This window comes from Macaca mulatta, chromosome 1 (assembly GCF_049350105.2).
Source record: "Macaca mulatta isolate MMU2019108-1 chromosome 1, T2T-MMU8v2.0, whole genome shotgun sequence".
Lineage (NCBI taxonomy): Eukaryota > Metazoa > Chordata > Mammalia > Primates > Cercopithecidae > Macaca > Macaca mulatta.
Genome location: NC_133406.1, coordinates 70,941,895 through 70,968,203, shown reverse-complemented (window position 1 = coordinate 70,968,203; position 26,309 = coordinate 70,941,895). Strand labels below are relative to the sequence as shown.

The following is a 26,309-nucleotide window of genomic DNA, read 5'->3' as shown; positions in this document are numbered from 1 at the left end:
AAAAGCATTTAACACAAAAGAAGGCAGTAAAGGAGGAACAAATAAGACAGTAAATCTAGAACAAGTAGCAAAATAGCAAATATAAACCCACCATGTCAATAAAGCGAATATCTAAGCATGCCAAACCAAAGACCGATTCCCTTAAGGTGGATCTTCTGTGTGTGAGAGACACACCTTAAATTAAAAAACACGAACAGATTGAAAGACAAAGGATGGAAAAGGATAAACCATACCAACAGTAACCACAGAAGAGCTGGAGTGGCAATATTAAATATCAGACAAAATGGGTATTAAGGCAGATCTACTATCTATCTTAATAGTAAGATAGGGACTGACAAATGTTTCATAGTGATAGTACATGAGTAGCTGTAACAATTACAAATGTACATGCACTAATGGCCTCAAAATATAGGAAACAAAATTGAACTGAATTGAAAGGAAAAACAGACAATTTACTAATAGACAATGTATATATATATATGTGTGTGTATATATATATTTTATTTAAAAGATAAAATTGCATGTAGGTGTATATATATATATATATATATATATATATATATATATATATATATATATATATATATAGTGTCTTTTCTATGAACTCATATCTACAATTTTCAGTGTTCCTCATTTCCTCCTTGGACTTACGTTACTACCTGGCGTCATTTCTTTCCACCCTGAAGGAATTCCTATGGTATTTCTTGTAAGGCAATTCCACTAGCAATAAACCCTCCCAGTCTTTCTGTATTTGGGAATGTCTTTATGCACCTTCATTTTTGAAGGATAATGTTGCTGAATTCTTGGTTTACTGCTGCTTCTTGATTTCAGCACTTTGTGTCACTCTAAATAATCTTCTGTCCTCCATGTTTTGATAATTAGTTAGACATTAATGCTTCCTTCTATGTAAGTTATTTTCCTTTTACTGCTTCCAAAATTTTCTTGTTTTTGTCTTTCAACAATTTGGTTAAGTGTGGATATGTCTAAATATGTCTAAGTGTAGACCTCTTTGTATTTTCCTACATAGGGTCTGTTGAGTTTCTTGGATGTGTAAGTTAATTCTTTTCATCAAATCTAGAAAGTTTTAGCCATTATTTCTTTTTGCTGTCCCTTTCCCTTTCTCCTCTCCGTCTGGAACTATCATTATATGTATACTGGTACATTTGCTATTGTCTTACAGATTTCTATAGTCTGTTCATTTTTTCCAATTTTTATGTCTATTTTTCTGATTCAATAATTTCTATTAATTTAAGTTCATTTATTCTTTCTTCTTCTATCTCAAATTTGCTGTTAGCTACTTCTTTTTTTTCTAGTGAATTTTTCATGTCAGTTATTGTATTTTTCAACTTGTGACTTCTACTTAGTTCTGTTTTTTTAAAATATACTTTCTCCTTATTACAGAATCTCTTTGTTGATTCATTTTTGTCACTTATTTAATTATTTAAACACAGTTTCATTTTGTTCTTTGGAAATATTTACAATAGCTGCTTTAAAGTCTTTGTAAATCCATTGTCTGCGTACACTCGGAGACAATTTCTCCTGATTGCTTTTTTTTTTTTCTGAATATGGGACATATATTTTTGTTTGTGTATGTCTTACATTACACTTCACTGAAAACAGGACATTTTAGATAGCATATTTTAGCAACTCTAGAGTCTGATTTTTTCCCCATGAAGTTTAACATTGCTGTTGGATTGTTTGTTCTTTGTTTGGTAACTTGTTTCAGTTAGATCTGTAAAGTTGCTAAGTTCCCTTCCCACTCACTGCACTGTAATGTGCAGCTGCTGACAACTTTCCACATTTTTTTTTCTTTTTAAAGCTGGCTTTCTCAGGGTCACCCCTGTGTCTGCATAGCTTATGGGTCAACCAATGACTGAACAGAGGTTGTATTCAAATATCTCAGCCCTTCAAGCTTCTGTTCTCTGTCAATGCATAGGAGAACACACTCAAAGTTTAGGCCACAAAACCACATCTGCCCTGGATTTTACTTTCTGCTGGGCCCATTCCCTGTTCCTGTGCACATTTATGCAGCCTCAGGATCAGTCCTCATGGTTTACCCCACCCTGGCAAAACCTTTGCACCTGATCAAGCAGGAAGGGGAGATTGAAAGCAGCCCTGAGTCAAGAGTCCCCACTCTTCTTTCCCAGAGTTCAGCTGTTTTTCGTTTGTTTGTTTGAGACACAGCCACACTCTGTTGCCCAGGCTGGAGTGCAGTGGCACGATCTAGGCTCACTGCAACCTCTACCTCCCAGGTTCAAGCAATTCTCCTGTCTCAGCCTCCCGAGTACCTGGGACTACAGGCATCCACCAACTGCAACCTCTACCTCCCAGGTTCAAGCAATTCTCCTGTCTCAGCCTCCCGAGTACCTGGGACTACAGGCATCCACCACCATGCCCAGCTAATTTTTGTATTTTTAGTAGAGACAGGGTTTCACCATATTAGCCTGGTCTCAAATTCCTGACCTCAGGTGATTCATCCACCTCAGCCTCCCAAAGTGCTGGGATCACAGGCGTGAGCCACCGTGCCTGGCCAGTTCAGCTATTTTTTAAGCATAAATACCTTTCGGATTGTTGTATCCTTTGATCCATTTCCAGAGCACTGAAATGATAGGTTTTTCACCAAATCTGTCTAATTTCATACTTTCTGGGGGAAAGAAACTCTGCCAACTAACTTATGAAGCCACAGCCACTCAAATTTAAGAATACTCACAGTAAATATTTTTTTCCACAGAATGTAGTCAAGTGCAACTGAAATATTAAATTATTTATTTACAATATTTGTAGTCCAATATACAGGAAATTCCACTCTTGGACGTTAACCAAAACTTCTATTTCTTCTCTTTCTTTTTCATTATTTCTAATTTTTCTTTCATTCATGATTAATTTAATTATTTGCATGATAAGTATCAATTGTTTGCTATTATATGCCAGTCCACTACTTTTTTAGAATTTTGTTGACCTATGCCAATAGCAGTAGCCTCATTCTTCATTAGCAGCCCTATAATTCCAATATATGCTTCATCAAATTGCAAATTACTGTGTCATGAATGTTCCTCACTGTCCCATCAGTAATGCTAACAAAGATATACACGACATTTACCACATGCCAGGTATTATTCTAAGTGGTTATGACAGGTTAACTCATTTAACTCACAACTCTATGAATAGCTACTATTATCTCTATTTTATAGATAAGAAAAGGGGAATTAAGTAATTTGTTTAAGATCAAACAGGTAGTAAGTGGCAAAGACAAGATTTGAATTCAAGCATTCTGATTCCAGAATCCATGCCTTAACAACATTACACTGCCTCATGAAAGTGAGATCTGCAAATGCTAAGAATCTATTACTTCACTTGGGTATAACTAAATCCATAAGGGGAATGAAGCATACACTTCAAAAGACTATACTAACAGTCTTTTACTTGAAATTATGTCTAGCACTCAAACTGAACCATACTACACTGTTTATTAAACCTAATTGCTCAAATAATTTTTATATTAGTAGTTGCTACGATTTGTTAAGAGAAAAGCTATTGTTATAAAACAAACATCATAGGAATATCCTACGTGTATCAAATCCACTTTTACAATCAGACAATTTATGTCTACTGACTGAAATGTGGAAGGCATCAAACATTTTAATATAAATCTAACATTTCAAATATTTGTAAGAATTAACTGCAATGACAGCATTATATTTAGTATTTCAGGAAACATATAAACATGTAAGTTCTTTCTTCTTCATTATAAACAACTGGTTTCTTTCTAAAATGTTACTTTAAATGTGAAATTCTAAAGGTTCATATTTTGACTTTTACTAAAGTCAATTTAATTGGTTCATGAACTCCTCTATACAATTGCAAGTATAAATCTATAGGCAAAAGTGTAATTGTTTTAACCATGACTATCTTGCTTATTCTGCTGTTTTAAAGGCTATAATACATCTCAAGAGAGGTCACAGAAAGATTCTACTGCTTAAGAAAATGTCAGCCAGTGGCACATTCAAGTTAATGAATCCAAGACAGCAGCTGCCAACCTCCTTTCTCCTGAAGAACAGGCAACAGAGCTGAGCAATGAGGGCACAAAACATTTGTTTTGGTCTTTTCCTCACAAAATTTCTTAAAACTGACCAAGCAACTGCGTCATAATTAACTAATGTACATGCTAAAGCACACACATACATGCTCTGAGGAATTTTTTTTAAGATTGCATTTAAAATGTAATTATGTTTACTTTGGCACCATTCGCTTGACTTGGACAGATAAATGAACCAGGGGTACGGGGATTATGAAATCTAACAAGAAAGCAAGGAGTTAAAGACCAAAGAGGAGAAAATTTCCCCCAAGTAGAATTATTTCCATATAAATCATTTTGTGATTTTTTTTTAAAGTGACCTCTATGACCTGTGAGGTAGTGGAAAAGGAAAGTCAAAATGACAAATTGCTAATCATGCCAAGAGACCCCTTTTCCCTTTCCTGATGATGTTTCCTCAACATGAGTGGTAGTTTCCTTAGGCAGGCCAATGACATAATGCTGATTTACTATATAAGCTATACATATCTGAGTTTGGAGACTTACCATACCTTAAGCCTAGATTCCTTTACAACATAACTTCTAATAAAGACAAAAGCAGAACTTGATAACTTATTATGGGGAATTCTATTTTTAGTATTAGATAATAACGACTACTTCTTTAAGGAAGAGAAACAAAAAAATAGCAGTTGCTAGTCTTTCCTAAATTATTTACTAAAAAATACTTTGAATTTATCTCGTGCCACAACAAATAAGATGAAATCAAATGAATAGCTGCTCTTTTTTCCCATTAGAATGAAATGTTTTATGTATCTCTTCATTACCTCTTAATCTAAAGTGCTCTAGGTATTCTCATCTCAGCATTTCCAACCTGATTGTTTCTTTATAGTTTACATACTCTGGGCAAATTAATCTTCCTGAAGTACAACTCTAAACCTTTTACTCTTCTCCACAAACTCCAAATCTCTTTTTTTTTTTTTTTTTTTGAGACAGAGTCTCACTCTGTCACCCAGGCTGGAGTGCAGTGGCGTGATCTCGGCTCACTGCAAGCTCCGCCTCCCAGGTTCATGCCATTCTCCCGCCTCAGCCTCCTGAGTAGCTGGGACCACAGGCACCCACCACCACACCCGGCTAATTTTTTGTATTTTTAGTAGAGACGGGGTTTCACTGTGTTAGCCAGGATGGTCTCGATCTCCTGACCTCGTGATCCACCCGCCTCGGCCTCCCAAAGTGCTGGGATTACAGGCATGAGTCACTGTGCCCGGCCAAATCTCAAATTTTAATGAATTAAATATTATCACTCTATTCTTGTGTTTGTGATGATAGAACCCCATAAGAGAACTCCAACTTATCTTTTTATGCTCACCTACTACCCATATCTTTACTTATCTCTCTAGTCCAGATAAATCAAACTTTTGTTTCCTAAACTTGGGTCTTTCAGACTCCTTCCTTGCCTTTGCTCAAACCATTCATTCCACCAAGACTGTTCTCCCCACATCCTGCCTTGCCATGCTGAAATTCTAAGGCCCAGCAAAAGTAGCGTCCATTCCACGAAAACTTTCCCTAATACTACCATTCCACTGATTATATCTGCCTCCTTCTTTTGACTTGCCATAGTATTTTTTAAAACTCTTTGACAGCCTTCATCAATTTCCATGTGGTATGGTTATTTACGTGTCTTACCTTTGTAGTTTATAGCATTGTGCCTTGTATATAATATTTGTTGAATGAAAGCAAAATCACTCTTCAAGAGAATACTAGTTAATTATCTTCCTAATATACGCTCCCCTGCCTTTTCTTTCAATTTTTGTTTTCCCTGATTTTTAAAAAAAAAATCCACGTTTCATTACATAATTTTAGCTCTTGATCTTTTTCAAATAACTTTTTCCATTATATTTTTCATCAAAGTATAAGGATCCCAGGCCTGCTTGTTCCAGCTGATAGCCCAGCAATGGGCCTGTCACACCAGAGTACTAACAACCCTCAATATACTCAGCAAAATTCACTACACAAAACTAGAGGAGTAATTTAAGTATGGGGAATCAATCTAAGCAGCTCACTGGAGTTCCAAGCCTCTCTCTGGGATACTGAACTTTAATTATCAATGGTCTCTTTCTTCAAAGCCACCAGAAATGTAATCATTGACACCAATGCCCAAGTTCCACCAATGATGAAGTATCTAACTTGACAAGATTTTCTAATATGCCCCTCCTAAGCTACCTGAGTAGCTTTATAAATAACCCGAGTAAATTTATAAATAAGAATTAAAAACTGAAAACAGCCATTCATAGAAGGTTACAAAATGCAACTGCAAAATTAGAGCAGCCCCAGACAAGCTAAAAGCAATACTCAAATCACAGAGTTATACAAATATACAGAATTGACTAAACGTGAGTCCTGAATTTTGGGAAAAAAAATTAATACCAAGAAGTTTTAACTATACTCTCTGACCCAATCAATACTTTGATGATAGCAAAAGCCTGAAAATATACAGTATTAATTCTGAATGCATCTTTGTTTTAGGTTAAATGGGTTTTTCTTGCTCCAAACTAATCTCTTTTTAAGGTTTTGGAGGTGTGGGCTCTGCTAATCTGCATGGTTGATAAACCTGGCCAATAGGTCAATTAAATTACCTGTTGAATGAGTGAGCGAGCCTCTTCAGAGACACATTCTGGCATGTTCAAAGTAGTGTGAGTATTTATTCCTGCTGGATGGCATTCAACCAGAGTCTGAAACAATCAATCAGGCACACTTCTTATCCCAAATAACATCGTATTTTGTTATATCATAGGATTTATGGACAGCAAGTACAGAGAGCTCAACAACCATTTTAACTGGAGGTGTAGTAATCAACACAGTGCCGCCTAAGCTGTTTAGGATGAGGGCTATGAGCCTATAGAACTTTTAACTGAAATGAAGACAATCACCATGATCATATCATAAGCTTATGCTACTGTCCCATCGTCCTTGGTTATAAAATTAATGGCTCAGAATATTATAGAAATGCTTAAATTATACAAAACTAAAAAGGGATTTGATCCCTTTAAAATGTTTTAATGTTTTAAAAACTCTTCAAAGTTTAGAATTTGTTAGTCATAATACTTTACATACATATATAGCGCTTTACAGTGTAAATGTATGTAAAGGTGATTTGTAAACTCTCCAACAATCTTAGGTCAGTATTATCTACACACGTAGGTAGATGACTATTTACAAAAGCGTAACTGTTCCTTTCCTCTGTTTTCTTCCCAGGAAGCAATCTGCACAATACTTTATTAAAGTCTACTAACTCAAACATTATACTCAAAAGTCATTCATCTGAGAGTATAATTTCTGTCCTTAAGCTAGAACAGATAAGAAAAATTTATGGTACTGAGAAAAAGATAATGCTAACTTTAATATCTACATTAATTTTCTTAAATAAGAATTCCCTCCTGGTTTCAGACAAAGATGTTTAAAACATCCAGAGAATTTTAATACATCCTTACATAAACCTTACAGATTTGACCCTGTTAAAGCTGAATCATGGAAAATTAAAAGAAAAAGGTTTAGTCATATTTCACTATGAAATATTGTGACATAAAATAATTTTACCATCAATTTATTCAATGTAATGCAATCCAACTTTAAAAAAAAATCTGGAATCTTGATAAACTTGCATTTCTCTACCTGCTTTCGGTATCAAAGTTTTTCTTGCTTAGTCCCTGATTTAAAAACTAAGGGTGAAGGCTAATGTTCTCAATTTGAAATCAAGGTAGCATCTGAGTAAATTTATTAAACGTCCAGGTCCCTGCTTACCTTGCCAGTGAGAAGTTCAAAGAGGACAGCACCCAAACTCCACCAATCACAGGCTTCAGTTTCTTCAGTGATTGCTCCAACCTCTAAACACACCAAAAAAGGTTGATATTAAAATTCCAAAGGTCAATTAAACTTTCAAAATTAACATGTATTAGCAAGGTGACCTTTTTAATGCTGAGAGGGCATATACTAAATACTACTGGGCTTTCAAAATTCCTGAAAGTTACTTATCCTTTTGGTCACCTACTGTGGTTGCATTTTTTTTTTTTTTGATGCAGTCATATATTAAACTCAGACATTTGTTCTTCAGTTGATAGAGGGACACCTTCAAGATGCTTTACTTAAAAGTTATGTGAACCTACTAGATCAGCATTTTGCTTAATTTCTTACATTTGAGAAAGTATAGCCAATTCTACCTCATGGGTGACATTTTTGTTTCAGAAATAAAGATTCTTCAGGTTCTAAAGAAACTTTAAAAATTATCTAAACCAATATTAATTATCCTTTTACTTGCAGGTTAGAAAGCAGAGAGATGAAATGCCCTGTCCAATGTCATATTGTAGCAGAATGAAGACCTAGTTTAGAGTATCATCTTCCCTTTCCTATGTAATCAGTTGTTTTCAACCAAAGGAGGAACATGTGAAATGCAAATCTACCCATTTTGCTAAAGTACAGATAGATATATTATTTTAAGCCATGGCTGAAACTATTGGCCAAGATAAAGGATTTTAGAGTATCTACAAATTACACTTTTATCTGTGTTATCCCTATCTCTCGCCAGCACAAGTTCCTGAAATGTAATTTGAGTTTTCAGGTGTCATCTTTCAGGTTCCTGCACCAATCAGCAACAACTCTTCATTTCACCATTTTTTTTTTTTTTGAGGCTTTTAGCCCTTAAGTTATCTTGTGCTTTCCTAATGGCATTAAATTAGTCCCTAAGCCTTGCCAATACCTGCCCTTTCATTTCCAACTGAGTAAAAAAAAAAAAAAAAATCTACCATTTGACTATAGGTAACCCACAATTCGTAACTATTTTCGAGTTTATAAGTAGTTAGGTTGGAACTTGGAAAGTAAAACATGTAAGTGGTAGTCAGATGCCTAGCCTTTTAACTAGTGCTTAGTCAATCTATTTGTGTGGGAGAACCCCAAACTTACAAAATAGCTTGAGCAATGATCTTAAAGCAAAAGTCACATGGACCAGAAAAAGAGTCATTCCTATGCAAAACACTGAAATTACTCCATTCAGCAACCTTTTTCTATATCCCTTTTTCTGAGGTTCAAACAGCCTATATGGAACTCTACCCCTTCACAGCCCTTTCTGAGCCCACCCTCTTCCTAAAGTGCTTCATGCCAAATCACAGTTTCCGTTCTCCAACTAGCTGCTCTCAACTAGGTAGTAAAAAGAAAGCAGATTATTAACTAATTCAAACTAGTAAGTGAATGACTCGAAGTCTCCTAATGTTCTTAGAACTCTTTGCATTTATAAAACAGTTGCTTGTTTGAAAAATTGAGAACTACCTAACAATAGAGATTTAATTATATATGTTGTGGCACATCTGTATGATGGATAACTACTACATAACCATTTTAAATAGGGCTGGGCGTGGTGGCTCACGCCTGTAATCCCAGCACTTTGTGAGGCTGAAGCGGGTGGATCACCTGAGGTCAGGAGTTCAAGACCAGCCTGGCCAACATGGCAAAACTCCATCTCTACTAAAAACATAAAAATTAGCCGTGTGTGGTGGCGAGCACCTGTAATCCCAGCTACCCAGGAGGCTGAGGCAGGAGAATCACTTGAACCCGGGAGGCGGAGGTTGCAGTGAGCTGAGATTGTGCCATTGCACTCCAGCCTGGGCAACAAGAGCGAAACTCCATCTCAAAAAAATAAATAAATAAATAAAAATTAAAAAACAAAAAATAAAATAAAAAAAACACCTACATATACTTAAGTGAATGTTTGTATATAAAAACATATAAAAAGCTATAAAACAATAGCTTTTTTAAAAGCTGTAAAACAATACAATTCTAATTTTTAAAGTATACATTTAGAAAAAAGACTGGTAAGAAAATATGACAAGATGTTTTACTGATTTGCCTCTGCGGTGGTGAGATTTTTTTTTTTTTTTTTTTTTGAGAAGGAGTCTCACTCTGTAGCCCAAGCTGGAGTGCAGCAGCGCAATCTTGGCTCACTGCACCTTTCACCTCTGGGGCTGAAGCGATTCTCCTGCCTCAGCCTCTCAAGTAGCTGGGACTACAGTTGCACGCCACCACACCCGGTTAATTATTTTGTATTTTTAGTAGGCACGGGGTTTTACCATGTGCCCTGTGTAGTCTCAAACTCCTGAGCTAAGGCGATCTACCCGCCTTGACCTACCAAAGTGCTGGGATTACAGGCATGAGCCACTGCACCCGGCCAGCGAGATTTTTTTATTACCTACATGAATATGTAATTGACACAAATCTTTAAATTTTTAAAGTACAGCAAGATGATATGAAAACATTGAGGCTCGCTGGAAAAGTTACTCTGGAGCAGGGAAGACAAAACTACGTAAACCAATCCTCCCTTCTGTTCACCTGCATGGTTTTTTCCACAACTTTAATGCATGAAAAAGAACAATGAACTAGGAATCAGGAGTCCTGAGTTGAGTCAAGAAATTCGCTTGATCTCATCTATAACATGAGGGTTAGAGCTGAGGGGCTCTAGGAGTTCTATGATTTGATACTCAAGGATTCTCTACAATAATGATACTCATGAAGGACATATCCCTGGATGCTCTCTTTCAAAGTACATATGCTACCCCTCCCAGATGCAAATACATTGCCCTCACCCCCATTCCCATTTCACAGGGAGCCACTATCACCTTTGGAAGTGTACTCTTAGACTTTATAAAGGGTGTGTGTTCTTAGAAATGTTAGCAAAGTAAAAGGGAAATTTATCATAGTTCTGTCATAAAATATAACCTTTTGTACATTTCCTTCCAGTCTAAAACAAGCAATGAATGACATCATTTCCCTGCTCAAAATTCTCACTGACCATTAGATAACATTCAAATTTCTTGCTTAATCAGGTATATATATACAATTCGGCTTCCATAATAAGGTATCAACCCATCAAATTCATTCAACCAACACACATGAAGCAGCATAAACTAAGCACTCTACTAGGCACTATTCCTCCACAAAATTCTATGCCTTGGCCACATTGTTAAATAATGTGAAGCTATAATCAGTTTTCCTCCTAGTTAGTGGTTTTATTTCTTAAGTATCATTTTGTTCAAGAATTTCATTTACTCCATTTTTTTAAATCATATCACAAACAGTGTATACTTCTTAGTATTACAAGGATCACCTGAAGTCAGGAGTTTGAGACCAGCCTGGCCAACATGGCGAAACCCCATCTCTACTAAAATACAAAAATAGGCTGGGTGTGGTGGCTCATGCCTGTAATCCCAGCACTTGGGAGGCCGGATCATGAGGTCAGGAGATCGAGACCACCCTGGCTAACATGGTGAAACCCTGTCTTTACCAAAAATACAAAAAATTAGTCAGGCATAGTGGTGGGCGCCTGTAGTCCCAGCTACTCGGGAGGCCGAGGCAGGAGAATTGCTTGAACCCAGGAGGCAAAGGTTGCAGTGAGCCGAGATCACGCCACTGCATTCCAGCCTGGGCAACAGAGCATGACTCCATCTCAAAAAATAAATAAAAAATAAAAATACAAAAATTAGCCAGGTGTGGTGGTGCGCACCTGTAGTCCTATCTACTTAGGAGGCTGAGACAGGAGAATCACTTGAACTCAGGAAGCAAGGGCTGCAGTGAGCCAAGATCACGCCACTGGACTCCAGCCTGGGCGACAGAGTAAGACTCCATATAAAAAAAAAAAAAAAAGTTTTACCTGTTTACATCAAGATCCAAAGTTATCTGTCAGCCATCAGTTTTAAAAACTTTCCATTTATAATGCTGCTTTGTTCACAGTAGGTACACATTGTATAATGATAGCAGCAATAATAATATAGCAGCTACCGTTTCCTGGCTGTTCACTACATGTAAGAAACCGTATTGAACACTTTACAGGAATTATTTACAATCTCTAAGCAACCTTATGGAAGAACTTATTTGGGTATGGTGACTTTGGGAGAGAATATTGTATTTATGTGTCCAGGAAGAAGCAGGACAGTTGATCCAGTTAGGTTCAAGAAATGTAAAAATTAATGAGATGGTTTATAGGGTCTCGTAACACGTGCTAAGGAGCTCTAGACTGAAGCCACATTCTTAAGTCTCTGCTCATGAGGTTCCCCATTAAAACTGAGCAGAGGATTGCCCAGATGGGTCTGTCTAATCAATGGCTAACATATTTATAAAGGTACCCTTTAAATTCAGCAAAAGGTCCAAAGTGCCATCAACAATGTAGCCTAGATCCTCAAAAGCTACATGTTTGTTTGTTTTCCACACCACTGCAGGGAACATGCACCCCAGACGAAATGTGTTAGTGGGGAGGCGTAGGGGGAGTGTGTTCTTGAAGCCACAAGGTAAGCACACTGCATATTCCTGAGTCTCAAAGACTTGTATATGGGGAGGGGATGCAGTATTGTTTTACAATTACTATTTTTTAAAATAAATAAGACCTATTATGGAACACAATGTAAAATTTGCATGGATGTGCAAGATAAAAAGACTTCAAAGAAACCTCAGAATCTTATTTCACTGGTCCCCTGAGATACTCATTTCATATCACCTCTACAGTCAAGTACATAAGTAGAAAAATTTGAGAGGCACTTCCTGAGACAGACAAGGTGGATTCCTGTATTGGTTTCTGTGAACTTGCTCAACTGCAGAGTCTAAGAACTAGGCTTTATGCTGCTTTGAAATCCCTAAGTAATCTTCTGCCAGGGTCCTTAACAGGTAAATAACGACCAATGTACTGCTCCAAATGCGGATTGCCACAGTGTCTGATAAGCCCCAATTGAATGGGAGGCAACACAGACAGCAGGAAGAGACCTAAGAATCTCCTAGAGGAAGCCTGTGGACCCACAGCCTGTGGGCTGAATGCAGCCCAATGCCAATTTGTAAACTTTCTTAAAACATGATGAGATTTTTTTGCGACTTTTTTTTTTTTTTTTAGCTCATCAGTTATCATTAGTGTTAGAGTATTTTATTTGGCCCAAGACAATTCTTCTTTCAGTGTGGCCCAGGGAAGCCACAAGATTGGACACCCCTGCAAAGTTTACTTATATTCCCACTCTTCAGTGGGCTTGCTAGGCTAGTCCAAGACACCAAGTGGCACCTGAGATAACTGTTGGAGACACTTTAGTGCTGTCAACCACAGTCTACCTCTGTCACTCCCCATTTTCCATCTTTCCTGGATCTTCATCTCTTCTCTCTTCCACAGACAGCCTGCTTCATTTCCTCCCCATTGACTTTCTTTCTTGCCTCCTCTTGGATATGATTAGTCCAGCTTTCTAACAGCACTTAGGTCTAAGGAGACTGCTGGTCCCATCTAAGAAAAACTGCTTTTGAAACTATGAAGGCAGCTAGGCTGAATGTCATCTTTAATCATATTGGAGTAATAGAGAATGATAAGAACTGTAAAAAGGTAAATTGGTTTTTCATGGAAACCAGAAAAGAAGACATTTAACAATTTTTAAATCCATCCCCTTAACAGTGCAGCTTGAAACTGTTCAAAATGACTTTATATCAAGCAGGGATTCATTAATTAATGTGAAATTGATATCACGACCAACTGTCCTTGATTTGCATACATGACTCTAAGCTACGACAAAGAGTTCTGTATTTAGGCTGTATTTAGGTAAGATACAAAGAAGAACTTCCTAACAGCTAGGAAGCTTAAATATGAGAACAGGTGAAGGTAAGTACTTGTAGAATTTCTTCTTTATAGGTGTTAAAACAGAAAAAAAAAATTCAATTATCAGAACAAAGGACTTTATTTGGTTGCCCTTTTAAGATCCTTAAATATCAGTAATTCTTAGATTAAAAATTTTAAGATATACACTGAAACCATATTGCCAAAAAGAAACCTGAGGTTGTGTGGCTGTCAAAGACCACTACTCTAAAACTACTTTACTTGCAAACTCTATATAAAAAAACCTAAGCATAAACGAACAACACTGATTTATATATAAAGCAACATGATAGTTACTACAAACATCAGGTATATGTGCCTAAAATCAAAAGTAGAGAATGAAAAGAAATATCATGTAAGTCTCTGAGGCTATTTTAAAAGAATAACACAGCGAAGCTGAGAAATCCCCTTTAACTCCTACCTCAAATTTGAAAAATCTCTGGAAACAAGCAGAAAAACATTTTGTTTTTTCTTTTTTTTTTTTTTAAGGTTCTCATTCTGTCACCTAGGCTGGAGTGCAGTGGCAGGATGACGGTTCACTGCAGCCTCGACCTCCTGGGCTCAGGCAATCCTCCCACCTCAGCCTCCTAAGTACCTGGGACCACAGGTATGCACCACCACACTTGACTAATTTTTTTTATTTTTATTTTTTGTAGACAGAGGATTTCACCATGTTATTCAGGCTGGTCTCAAACTCCTAGGCTTAAGTAATTCTCCTGCCTTGGCCTCCCAAAGTGCTGGAATTACAGGCATAAGCCACCACGTTTGGCCTAGAAAAATATTTTAAAGGATAAACTCTAACACTTTTTTTTTGGTGCCAATTTTCAAAACATTTTTCCTATAAAACACAAGGTGTTAAGTTTCTGGGCATGCCCCATTCCCTACCACTACATTCTATAATTGCAATTTCTAGTCTTGGTAAAACAATATCCTTATTCTCCACAAGTGCAGTGGCACACTACGGGCATTAAGAAACATGATCAGAGAAAAATAAACTATTACCTCAGAAAATAATTTCTCAGTTTATTCCCATAAAAACTCAAAAAGAGATGGTGATATCAAAGAATCCTGGATTTTTATCCTTAAGTCAAACAGATGTATTGCCAAGGCTCTGGTTATGCTGCTGTTTGAGCTTGGCTGAGTATATCACTACGCTTCTCTGAAAATGAGAACAGCCAGACCTCTAACATTCTTTCAACCTCTTATAATCTGTAATTTTATGATCCTGAAAGTGTTTTCAAAAGCACTCATGAGCCTTTCTCATAACTTCTTCTCCCTCCATTAACCTAAGATGCCCAAAGAGTGGATTATGCTAAGATGAGCAAGCATTCCTCAATCTTCTTCCTTTTCTCTTTTCTATACACAGCCACTCCTCTCTTTCCCTAAAAGACTAATTACCTGGTGGTAAGTGAAATGAATCAGGGTCACTAAATCTAACCATTATCATCTTTTAATGTAATGGAGACACAGAATCAGTTCCTGATTAAATTTCAACTCATCCATAAATTTTTAAGGACATCAAACATGTGCAAACTGTTGAGTCAAATTCTAGAACTTTCACTTCAGTATTCTGATACTCTAACTACAACACAGAATCTTACTGATTCATACTAATGATTCAAACTATCATATTTCACAAGTGAATAAACAAGATTAAATAAAACAAAGATATCACAACATAAAATGTGCTTTGCCTACCTTTGCTTTACTCATGTTTAACACCTCATAGAACACTCTTCAATAAGCCAAGATATTTTTCAGAAAAATAATGCTGTCTTGGTAGCCCATATTGCCAAAGAGCTTGCTAAAACACAGAATAACAAAGTTTTATAGTCCTTATGATATTCAGAGTCTTCCAAGTCTCCCTCTTAGAGCCAAAATAATAATGTTTACCCTACGTGCAACTATAATAATCTTAGCACCCAAAAGTAAAGGAGCAAAAAAGCAGAAAGCTTGAACTCAACCATAAGATGTCTATATAGCGATGAGAAAGGAAGGGAAAGAAGAACAGTACATACTCTCAGACTTGAGGAAGTTTGGAAGACATTGGAGAGACTATGTGATTCCAACATACTAAAATCATGATGTATGCTCCATGATGTATGCTTATCTAAGGGTACAGGCACTGCCTTTTAAGATTATACAATTTAAACTGCATAGATTTGTCAGACATGATGCAAAAATAACCAAAGACAGATCTAACACTATACTGGAAATTGTATACAAAATTGAGAAAACTAGAAACTGCAAGTTAAACTCAAGCTTTAAACAAAAACGTTTCCATAAAGTTTTATAAAGATGAAGCATCTTGCATTTTAAGCAATTGTGGGGCTTTCAACATCCCAAATTCAGAATTGCTTTTCTTTAGAAGACATCACTGTTAAAATGCTTAATAAGGGAATCTGATATTCCACATTTACAGATACATGTTAAGACACACCATCAGACTGGTGAGGCCATTTGACTCAGTTCCCTGGTTTTTCCACTAAAGGAGAACCACATAAATCATCTAATTCTTCACTTCACCTTTACTAACAATATAGTTACCCATCCCCATTCCAAAAATTCCCAGAGACAAGTCCATAACCTCCTTCTGGCAATATGCTCCGTTGTTGGTATCTTCTCTCCCCATGAAACAGAAGGAAATACAGTATGTTCAGAATCTTCTTAGAAGAGAATTTCACTTATAGAGAAATTCTATTGTAATTTAGAACTCTTAAACTATTTTTCTTAACTAGGCTTTTTTAAATGAATAGAATCTTAAAAGCCTCATTTCTTTTCACTCTCAAAGTTATAGCAACTGTGGAACTGTTATTAAGAAGTCACATAAATTTAGTTAAAAAGCAGCAATCGTTGTAAATAAAGTGTTTATGTAATACTCAAATTAAACCAATAGTTAGATGCTGGAAGAATTTATCACATAAGTAACATAATGCTTTATCCAAATATCAGAATGACAGGCCAATCTTAAGGCCACAAGATCCACACAATACATTAAAATGATAATCAGTAGTAAATACACTAGGGAAGGAGGTGAAAGGTAAATATAGTTTTCTAATGCCACAGGATTCTTTTTCTCAAAATAATAAAAATGTTCACTTTAAATATTTGACCGTAAGGATTCCAAAGCTCTCTTTTGGGGAAAAAAAAAACCATAAGGAACAAATAAGACAACATAAGAACAAAGGCAAATTCTTATAACCTTAAAATTAAGCACAATGTATACCTTTATTCTATCAGAAAGGAAGCTGGAATGTCTAAACTTTCTATAAATTCTTTAAGTGTTCAATTAGAAATGCTGTTACAATTGGTCAAGAATTTAACTTTCTTCTAAGGGAGTCAGACTTCATTAAATGGATTTAGGAGAAAGGTTAAAAAAATCTAATCTGTCATTGGTGACAACTTTGACCAAGGAAAAGAACATCTTTCTTTTGCAATGAGCATTCCATGTCAGCTAGGGCACAGGAACATTAGTACTGTGTTCCTATACAGACAATCTTTCCCTGCAGCATCTGTTGCTAATTGAAAGGGACTAGAATTACAAAATCCTAGTCAATTTCTCTCACCAGCTCTTGCTGTGTATAAAGATTTTCTATGCAGGAGCTGAGCATTAGTCTTCCACTGCAGCTGATGACTAAAGAGCAAAGAGAAAGAAACACAGAAGAAAGCATTTTTTGTATCCAACAATATATGGAACTAAACTGTGGGAAGGGGGACAGCTAAGCATGTCTTTTGTTAGCTCAGAAAATTACCATTCTATAAATACAACTATTCACCTATAAAGGTCTATTAACATCCTAGTTAACCAACTGTATATTTCTTCTGTTTGGGTAGACTCCTTTTCATGTAAATCTTCAAAAGTAACGGTCAATATTATACCAATTGTGTCTTTTATTTCTGGCTCCTAGGCACAGTGCCTGGGACACAGGAGGCATTTAATAAATGTTTGTTGAATAAATATATCAATCTTGTATTTTGTAGCACTGTCCATTCAAGGCACTCAAAGCACCAAAGCTCTCATCACATTCGTTTTCTTTACGTTCCATTGAGCATGCAGATCTACATCAAGTTCTTTTGCACTTTTACAAGTTGTAGGTTAAAAAGTTTAAAACATTATCTAAAGCATACTCAGCCGCAGGCAGAAACAAAGATTAGAGGATGAGTGGAGGCCAGTCAGCTGACTACACTATTCCAGGCAAGAGATGAAGGCAGCCTAAACTCGGGTGGTGGAATGGACACCTTCCAGTGCTCCCCATGCAAAGCACAATGACTGCCTCTGGATGGTACCGTTTGCTCTGGCACCGGTGGCATGCGCTACATCAAGAAAAGAAAGCTGGGCTGGGCATGGTGGCTCACGTCTGTAATCCCAGCACTTTGGCAGGCCCAGGTGGGTGGATGACCTGAGGTCAGGAGTTCAGGACCAGCCTGGCCAACTTGTGAAACTCCATCTTTACTAAAAGTACAAAAAATTAGCCAGGTATGGTGGTGGCCGCCTGTAATCCCAGCTACTTGGGAGACTGAGGCAGGAGAACTGCTTGAACCTAGGAGGTGGAGGTTACAGTGAGCCGAGATCACACCATCGCACTCTAGCCTGGGTGACCGAGCGAGACTCTGTCTCGGGAAAAAAAAAAAAAAAAAGCTGAAAAACCCTGGGGGAATAAAGAAGACAGAACCGGGAGATAACTCAGGGTTTTTTTCTATTCCTGTTTAATTAAAGGAATTTAGGCACCTAATTCCATAAAATGTGCCACAAATTTGTAAGCTGGTTCTATCCGGCTGGTGAGGTGGTGAGATCATTTGTATCAATTAGAAATATTTTTTAAATGTTATCAAAAACAAATTCATTATTACATGCATTGTAGGACAACTACGCTACCTAGCCGGGGTATTATTTTAAATATAGAGACAAATTTTTTTAAGTTTTTGTATATGACAATAGAAAATGTTACAACCAAAAGCAAAACTAAAAGCCATAGCAACTATGACAATAAGATTTCATTTTAATTCCAGGTTTGGAATGCTCCTTTAATAGTTATAAACTAAAATATCAAAGTTTAATAGCTTAAAGTTTACAAGTTCAAAGATGCAAAGCTGTTCACAGGGGCCTTGTACTTGAAATGAGTCAAGTCAGACAGAAGAAACTTCCCTACAGCCTCACATTTCCGAGGCAGATCTTCATTCTTAGGTGACAGACTAACTAGAGCCTGGAATTTTCATTTCCTAGCCCATCCTTTCAAATGGGCATTTTGCTCCTTTTTTCTTATTTTATACTATTTCAGAAAACACTGACTGCCTAATTATCCATTCTCTATTCCATAAAGTCCTCCAGCATTGTACTCAATTGCTTATTCAAATGCCGTATTTGTTGAGCAGGGTACACGAACTGTTTGAAAGTTCCTGGAATCACATTACTCTAATTAGCGTATTATCCAAAGAAGACCAGCGACAGAGACTGGCACTGTCCAGAGGGAGAAGTCTGCAGCAGCTGGGGCCCCGTTCTTCTCCCAGTGCTGCAAGGTGACAGGGGAGATGTGGTGCTGCTCCACCCTACACACATTCGTTTTGGCTCACCTCGGTCTCTAGCCTCGCTTCCTGCCACCACCTCATTATTTATTCAGCTGGCTTTTAGGTAATTCAATTACCTGAACCCCTGGGCCTGCTGTATTGCGGGGAACTGGACCTGAGTGCGGACCACACTCAGCTAGTTCAGGCTAGGCTTGGCTACATATCTAACTCCACTTTTCTCCCACCACCTAGCTCTGAATTTCTTGTTGTCGTGGTGACCTGGCAACCATGTTCTGAGCTTCCCTGCAATTATCTGCACAACTTGGGTCAAAACGCCTTAATTCCACTTGATTCAGCACTCCAGAGCCAAGAATACTTGTTCAAGGGAGTTTACAGGTATCATTACTATACGGTTTTCTTGTGAGATAAAATAAGAAATGAGTAACTACCACATGACTTCTGGTTGACTGATTATAATTATAATTCTGAGCTCTAAACAATCTTGCTTACTCTCTCACCCTGTATTTCTAGTAGGAAAAAACTAACAGCATGCTCCATTTTCCATTGATCATATCACAACTCCATTCTGAAGAGCCATCGGGTGTCATAGTGTTACCCAACCAAAGCCATTACAGTTGATTGATGAGAAAAAGGCTAACTGAAAATTGTGAGAATGGCAGGCACAGCTCTCTCGCTCCCTTGCTCTCTCTCTGCCGCTCTGCTGCTGTGTTAGGCAGAGAGCTACATGCACTGCTATTAAAGGAGCTTCAGAAATCCTACTTGCCTTATCCTCACTCATTTTTTAAAACCTTAGCATTTTAAAACATTTATTTGAAGGAAGAATTTGTGAAGAATTGCTTAGAAGGACTAAGACCTTGTAACCTAATGGAGATTAAAATTTATAAAATGTTATGGGATACAGAAACTGATGATTTGATAAAAGTAGTTAGTCAATTGCTCTGGTATATAATGTTTTGAGACTCAGCATTACATCTTTGTTAAACATCAGAGGCAAAAGACAGTTCACTTTCTTCTTTATAATAACGCAGTGGTAAGGCCAATTACTGAATAGTTTGACGAAAGTCAATTGACATATGAAAAATAAAAAGCATTACACTGTAGCTAATACTTTATAAGTCTCTAGTCTCATGTTCCTCTTCTGAAAAAGAAATTTCCCCAAGATCATCAAGAAAAAGGTTTGGGGTAAATAAAAGGTTAAGATTAACTTACTTTTAATAATCTAATCTAAAGCTTGACATAAACCCTCCACTCCAAATATCAGGTCGTACTATGAAATGTACAGAGATACTGTTTTTCACCTCTTCTGTATCAAAACATCAATTCATTGAACTTCTCTTGGGATGTGCTAATGGGTCAGTTGCTAAGATGCCAAATAACAGGGACTGAATTCTTCACTCTTACTTTGTCTCATTCTCACCACTGGAGACATATCACATTCTGGCCTGATAGGAGACTCATGATTTCAGACCAGTCTCTTTCAATATGGAGCAACCTTAACTGAGATGTGATGGTGACTGGCCCATGGATTCCAGGGTTCTAGACCCCCAAGTCCTCCTAAAGTGATCCTTTGATCTTCTTTGCACCACAAGGGCCTTGCCTAGACAAGGTAAGACTTACATTAACTTGAAGCCTTTTTTGCTTGTACTCTATACTCATATTACAAGTTTCATGGATATACAGTGGTGAAGTGTATCAAGAAATTTTCTTCAGTGGAAAAGCGTCACTATTCTATGGCAAACTGAAATATTAACTGGTTCTCCTGAAGAAGAAACAGATTTGGTTTTTCTGATGATAAAAACTGAGGGCAAAGAACTAAACATACTTGTTAATCATTCAAGGAAAACATTAAAATACTATGTATAAGAGAGCTAGCTATTGCTGAAGTTTTGCTTAAGGGTAAATAAAACAGTTACTGTCTGAAACATAATATTTAAATATTAACCATAAATATTTTACTCAAAATTATTCCTATAGTTCCCTCTTGCTGCCACCTTCTTTCTGTTTTAGGAAAAAAAGTAGTATCTCCTGGTTATGTCATTATTATTTTGAAATATACATCTATATTTATTTGCTTTCCCTATCAATTTCACATTCTTAAAATTAGATTTCTCATGTTTGCTGAAAGTATCCAGGTCCCATAAATTCTCATATCTAAATATTTCTTTCTTATTTAAACAATTTTCTTTGTTGAGAATCTTGACATTCAACTTTCACCCCAAACAAAAGTTGTTTTGGCATCATTCCTCTAAATGAAAGTATTTTCCATAAATCCCTTATTTCCACATGATATACTTTATGTACAAATTCTATAAATGAGTAAAAATATATACTCAGAAAGTCATCCAAATGAAATAACTTTTTAACTCTACTAACATTAGATAAGAAATCAGTATTTACCCTTGGGGGAAAAAGCCTGCCTTAATAAGATAAACTTCAATTTTGAGTACATTTTGTGTAAGGAGGATGTCAGATGATCTGACATCTGTGATTTTACTTACACCCAACAAATCTATTTTACTACTGTTAAATTGAAGCCTAGAAAGTCTTAAATAAATTTCCCGAGGTCAAGCAATGAGTTTATACCTGATCTGGGAAAATATGCAGGTTTGGTAGTTCTCAATTCTGTGTAAATGTTCTAAACCTTAAAAACTTCTGAAAGCCTCAAGATATTTTAAACTATCCATGGTCTGAGTCCTAGTTTTAATTATCAGATACATAACTATTACATGGAGCTCCATGCCTATAAAGAAACAAATGCCACGGAAAGCATGTTTATGGAGAAGGGCAGGGGAAACTATTCCCCAAAACATATTCATGGATTATTTGATAAAGTCAGGCTAGAAGAACAAAGAAAAGTAGTCAATAAATGTCATGCTCTAAAACTGAATTTTTACAGATAGTTTTCAGCATGATTTTTCTATGTTTCACTTTTTACCGTCAGCTGTGAGCTGTTTCCAAGTGTGAAATTGCCTAAGAGAGGAAGCAAAGCTGTCATTTGACATCTGGGAGCATGGAGATCGGGCTGCAGTGAAAAGCCTTTTGGACTTCTTCAATTTACACATATATGCACCTATAAATCCTCAAGTCTGAAAAGTATTCAATGACAAATATTAATGTAAATTTCAAGCATTTCAAATTAAAGACTCATAATGGGGCAGAAAATAAAAGTGAAGGACACATACTGATAGGATACCATATCAACTTGTTCAAAACTAGAATGGGAAACTTAAGTGACTATATTAGGTTAACTAACACAAATAATTTTATGCACTTGTCTCAGATCGTATATTAAGCTTTCAAATATCATTTTCTTATATTTTTGCTTAAGAGACAAGGTCTTGCTATATTGCCCAGGCTGGAGTGCAGTAGCTATTCACAGGCATGATCATAGCACACTGCAGTCTCATATTCACAGCCTCAAGCAATCCTCCCACCTCAGAATCAGTTTTCCTTTTTGTATTTTATATGCTTAGTAGTACAGGTTCTATTTTCTAGCCGTTTTTGAATGATAAGAGTCAAGAAAAAAAGTGGTAAAAAAATACTTTGACATTTTATTTTTCCTTTATACTTAAAACACTATAACCAAAGGTTTATTCTTTATCATAAGTTAATAAATCAAATGATAAAGCACATAAAATCTTTTGGCTAAAACTTGTGTGTTTATGTGTGTAAAAACAGATATAAAATCAGAGTAACCAAAAGAAAGTCCTCCAGAGAAAAATAACCAATTTACGCCCAGTTTTCATTCTCTAATCTCTCACAACAAAAAAATAGAAGAACCTGTGTAAAAGTATCCTAATAAAGTATCTAAAAGTCTCCTAATGTGGAAACCAGACAGTGTTATATTTACATTGTCATACTATACAATCTGTTCCTACTTTGTGGACTATTTCTTTTGCCTTTTCTCTTCCTGAACTCCATTCTGTGTTTCTGTGGTATGAAAGGAACCCATTTACCATGAATGATGTTTATTTAAAATAAAACCTTTCTAGAGAATCATCCTAGATAATCTAAGGATACAAAGTGAACCTAAAAGGAATGGCTTCTACTTTGAAAACAGGGCTGGGTTTGATCAGTGAATTCGTATTCTCAAGACCCTCTTGATGGGTCTGCAGCTGCAGCCATTTATGCGCTGGCTTTTTCACAGATGTAGACAGAGAAAGCTCCGTGGTTTTTGTCTTTTTGTTGTTGGATTTGTTTTCTTTAATATAAAAAAGTGGCAACTTTTTAAAAAGTTCTCAGTTTTGTTATAGACACTTGTGAATCTTGGGCATCCTTGGGAGTATACATTGTTGAAATAATTACGACTTTTTAAAATCTAGGATCACAAAGTTGGCAGAAACTATACTTAAATAACAGAAGGTGATCATTTGCATTTCAAAATTTATCTGTCTTGCTTTTCCCCTCAATTAGACCAAAACATGTTGATTCACAGGTTTCTGTGTGTGTGTTTTTTCTTTTTTAAACTTATTTATAGAGCAGAATAATGGCCCCCCTGCTAGTTTGGCATTTGCTCAAGTTTCTGTCCATGCAAATCGAATCTGTTACTGGAAATTTTTCTCAAAATATAAAGGCACATCATCCACAAGATAAAAAGATACACTGCTGATATTATAAAGTACAGGGCAGGTGGATAATGTTTTCAGGACAAATATGTGATAAGGATTCCCAGGAGGTGAAGTGGCAGGGTAGAGGGTGCACACTGTTTAAACAGAAGTGAGTTGCTCTCATCGTAATCTTGTGACAACTTTTCTTTCTAACCAAACATCAGCTGCTTAACATGCTTTAGAGTTACTTGGACAATAATACTAAGGTTAGACTTGGGAAGTAAGAGGCAGGGGATCATATGAGAGGAAATTACTTCAACTCTTGGTGTTCCTAAGGGTAGATCAAAAGGTGGTTAAACAATCTATGTCCCATGTAGTTACTGATTTGTATTTTTAAGCATTGAAATATTAACATATTAGCATTGCTTCCATCCTTCGAGGAAAGGAAAACCTATTTGTAGTTTTGATTTATCAGTAGCACTGCTATGAACTTTTGGGGCAAACAGTAATTCACACATTTTTGCTCTAATTCCTCTTGAGTTGTAAGTGAGGGGTGCGAGCACATAGACTTAACCGAGTTCTATAACTCTCTAGATTTAAGGTCATCTTAATTAGAACACTGGTGTTACTTTTCTGTTAAGGCCATTACTTGTTTTGTTTTACCTAGTTGCTAAAATTAACAGGCCCAATGAATGGAAAGCCTTTCCACATTGTTCACAAAGCATGCCATAACACTAGAACACTTTTGCAACTCACAAAGCTTGGAAGCACAATTCTTTTATGCAAATAATGACAACAAAGCACCTCTTCAGACTACAGCTTTTTTCAAATGCTAGTGAAGGACAACCTGGAAAAGGACAGCAAAATCCATTAATGGTAGACTGCCACCTGCTGGTCAACTAAGAGAATTGTAATTTCTGGGACAAGGCTTAAAAATTAGAACTTAGAAACTGATCTGTATTAAATTTGGTTTATTCCAGTATATGAAATTGAAAGTGTGTATCTGTTGATGAATGTAATATGGTTCTGTTCTACACATATTAAAACTCTCAGGATACCAACATGTTATGGACATTAAAGTAAATCTGTGCTTGAGAATAAAGAAAAATAATCTGCTATAATGCTCAAGCACAAATTTACAGATAGTTTCCAATAAGTAACAATATATACACTTACTAGGAACCAGGGGAAAAAAAGGAAAGTAATAACAAAAATAAGAAATAAGGGCTACTTAGAAATATTAAACAATATTCCATAAATGTTTGGTTTTGTTATATAGTTACCATCAGACTTCACTTTAGGATGTAACAGGCTTGATTCAAAAAAACTCCAAAATTAAGTTTGATCCTAAAACTTTCAAATTCATTATAATTAACAAATATATTTCTAAGTACATTGGAACCTAAAATGTTATTTCTTATCAAATTAGAAAGTGGGGAGGATCTGGTTTTTTCTTAATCAAGTAACTGTAATAAAGTGAATTCAACATGAAATTTTTTATCCTATTAACTAATATGATTTTATAGCATCACATTATCTATCTGAGAAAAAAAATGTAGGTGTACTCTATTGTGTCTAAGAATAAATAAAAACCAAACAGTCTTAATTTGAAGGAAGAAGGAGGAAAGAAAACAAAACCCTAACAGTTGCTTTCAGGAACGTTTTGGGATATTTTTTTATAGGCTGGAAAACTTTGGTATTCTCTACTGCGGAAATAATTCTTAACAATGAAAGTTGTAACTAGAAACAATCTAGCTCTTCTAATCCTTATTATCGTCACTTCCCATTATGCAGAGAAACAAGGTTAGCATCAGTACATTAGTTAGCTGGTAAGTATTAAATACTATATTGATCAACACCTAAGCAGATTATGTCAAAAAAATCAGCTTGAAACTCCTTTGAAGGCCAATGGGGTGACAGGTGAAGTGACTCTGGCCATCCAAAGAGGCTAAACGGTAAGCAAAAGGTGAACAAACTTTGGATTCATAACACAGCCTCATCTGCACTGATGACTAAGAAAAACCAACTCAAATGCAATTCATATGCTTACGCTACCTATAATTGTCAGTAAAAGATCTAATAAATAAATTTTGCTTTATTTATTAGAATAAATCTAAATTTTTAGAATAAATTATTAGAATTATTATTAAATAAATCTCTAATTTTTAAAAAATAAAGACAATACAGTAAGGGCAAGATAAAACTGTTGTGTCTACAAAAATCTCTTATAAAATGCCAGGTTGGCACATCACTAAAATCATATTGCATTTTTAAAACCTCCATTTTGCCAGGTACCATGGCTCATGCCTGTAATCCCAGCTATTCCAGAGGCTGAGACCAGGAGTTGCTTGAGAATTGCTTGAGGCCAGGAGTTCAGGACCAGTCTGAGCAACACAGCAAGGCCCTGTTTCTACAAAATAAATAAATAAATAAATTAGCCAGGAGTAGTGGCATGCACCTGTAATCCCAGCACCTTGAGCCCAGGAGTTCTAGACCAGCCTGGGCAACACAGAAAGACCTCATGTCTACAAGAAATGCTTTAAAAAAA

General features: G+C 36.2%; 1 protein-coding gene across 50 annotated transcripts in view; it reads right to left on the bottom strand.

Annotated features, from left to right (window-relative positions):
- The window catches only part of RPS6KC1 (ribosomal protein S6 kinase C1), a 212,996-nt gene that overhangs the window by 5,218 nt on the left and 181,469 nt on the right, over positions 1–26,309 (bottom strand). For 49 of the 50 annotated variants that reach the window (XM_077937596.1, XM_077937578.1, XM_077937607.1 and 46 more), the window contains 2 exons: positions 7,832–7,914; positions 6,667–6,762 (listed from right to left, as the gene is read on the bottom strand). In XM_077937596.1, the coding sequence (XP_077793722.1) occupies positions 6,667–6,762; positions 7,832–7,914 (179 nt within the window). Of the gene's footprint in view, positions 1–6,666; positions 6,763–7,831; positions 7,915–15,386; positions 15,493–26,309 lie in introns of all 50 variants that reach the window. The other variant, XR_013395090.1, reaches the window with a different exon arrangement.